At 49.1% G+C, this 318-nt stretch overlaps 1 protein-coding gene across 1 annotated transcript in view; it reads left to right on the forward strand.

The window, feature by feature from the left end:
* LOC119586342 overlaps positions 1-318 on the forward strand; it is a 4,456-nt gene that overhangs the window by 1,460 nt on the left and 2,678 nt on the right. Inside the window, exon 4 of the mRNA XM_037935055.1 lies at positions 166-294. Coding sequence (XP_037790983.1) covers positions 166-294 — 129 coding nt within the window. The remainder of the gene's footprint in view (positions 1-165; positions 295-318) is intronic.

Here is a 318-nt window from a genome sequence, read left to right on the forward strand (position 1 = left end):
TCCATTTGTATGATTTACTATCATTTACTTGCCATCGATCTTGTTTGTTATCATTATGATGATAATTGCAATTATTGCATACGAATAAACAAAAGAATCAGCAAAAATAAAACTGAAGAAAACATTAAAAACGTTTCTCCCCCCCCCCCCCCTAAAACGTTCCAGGGCGTGGCTGACCTGCACGACGGCCAGCTGACAGGGCTGTCCACAATCCACCGCGACGGCACCTGCACCCTCGACAGAGTGGCGGACTGGCTTTTCCTCTACGCGAACGTGGCGGTGGAGAACCTCGGGGTAGGTGGAGGTGGACGAGAGGGA

This window comes from Penaeus monodon, chromosome 21 (assembly GCF_015228065.2).
Source record: "Penaeus monodon isolate SGIC_2016 chromosome 21, NSTDA_Pmon_1, whole genome shotgun sequence".
In the NCBI taxonomy this organism is placed as follows: domain Eukaryota; kingdom Metazoa; phylum Arthropoda; class Malacostraca; order Decapoda; family Penaeidae; genus Penaeus; species Penaeus monodon.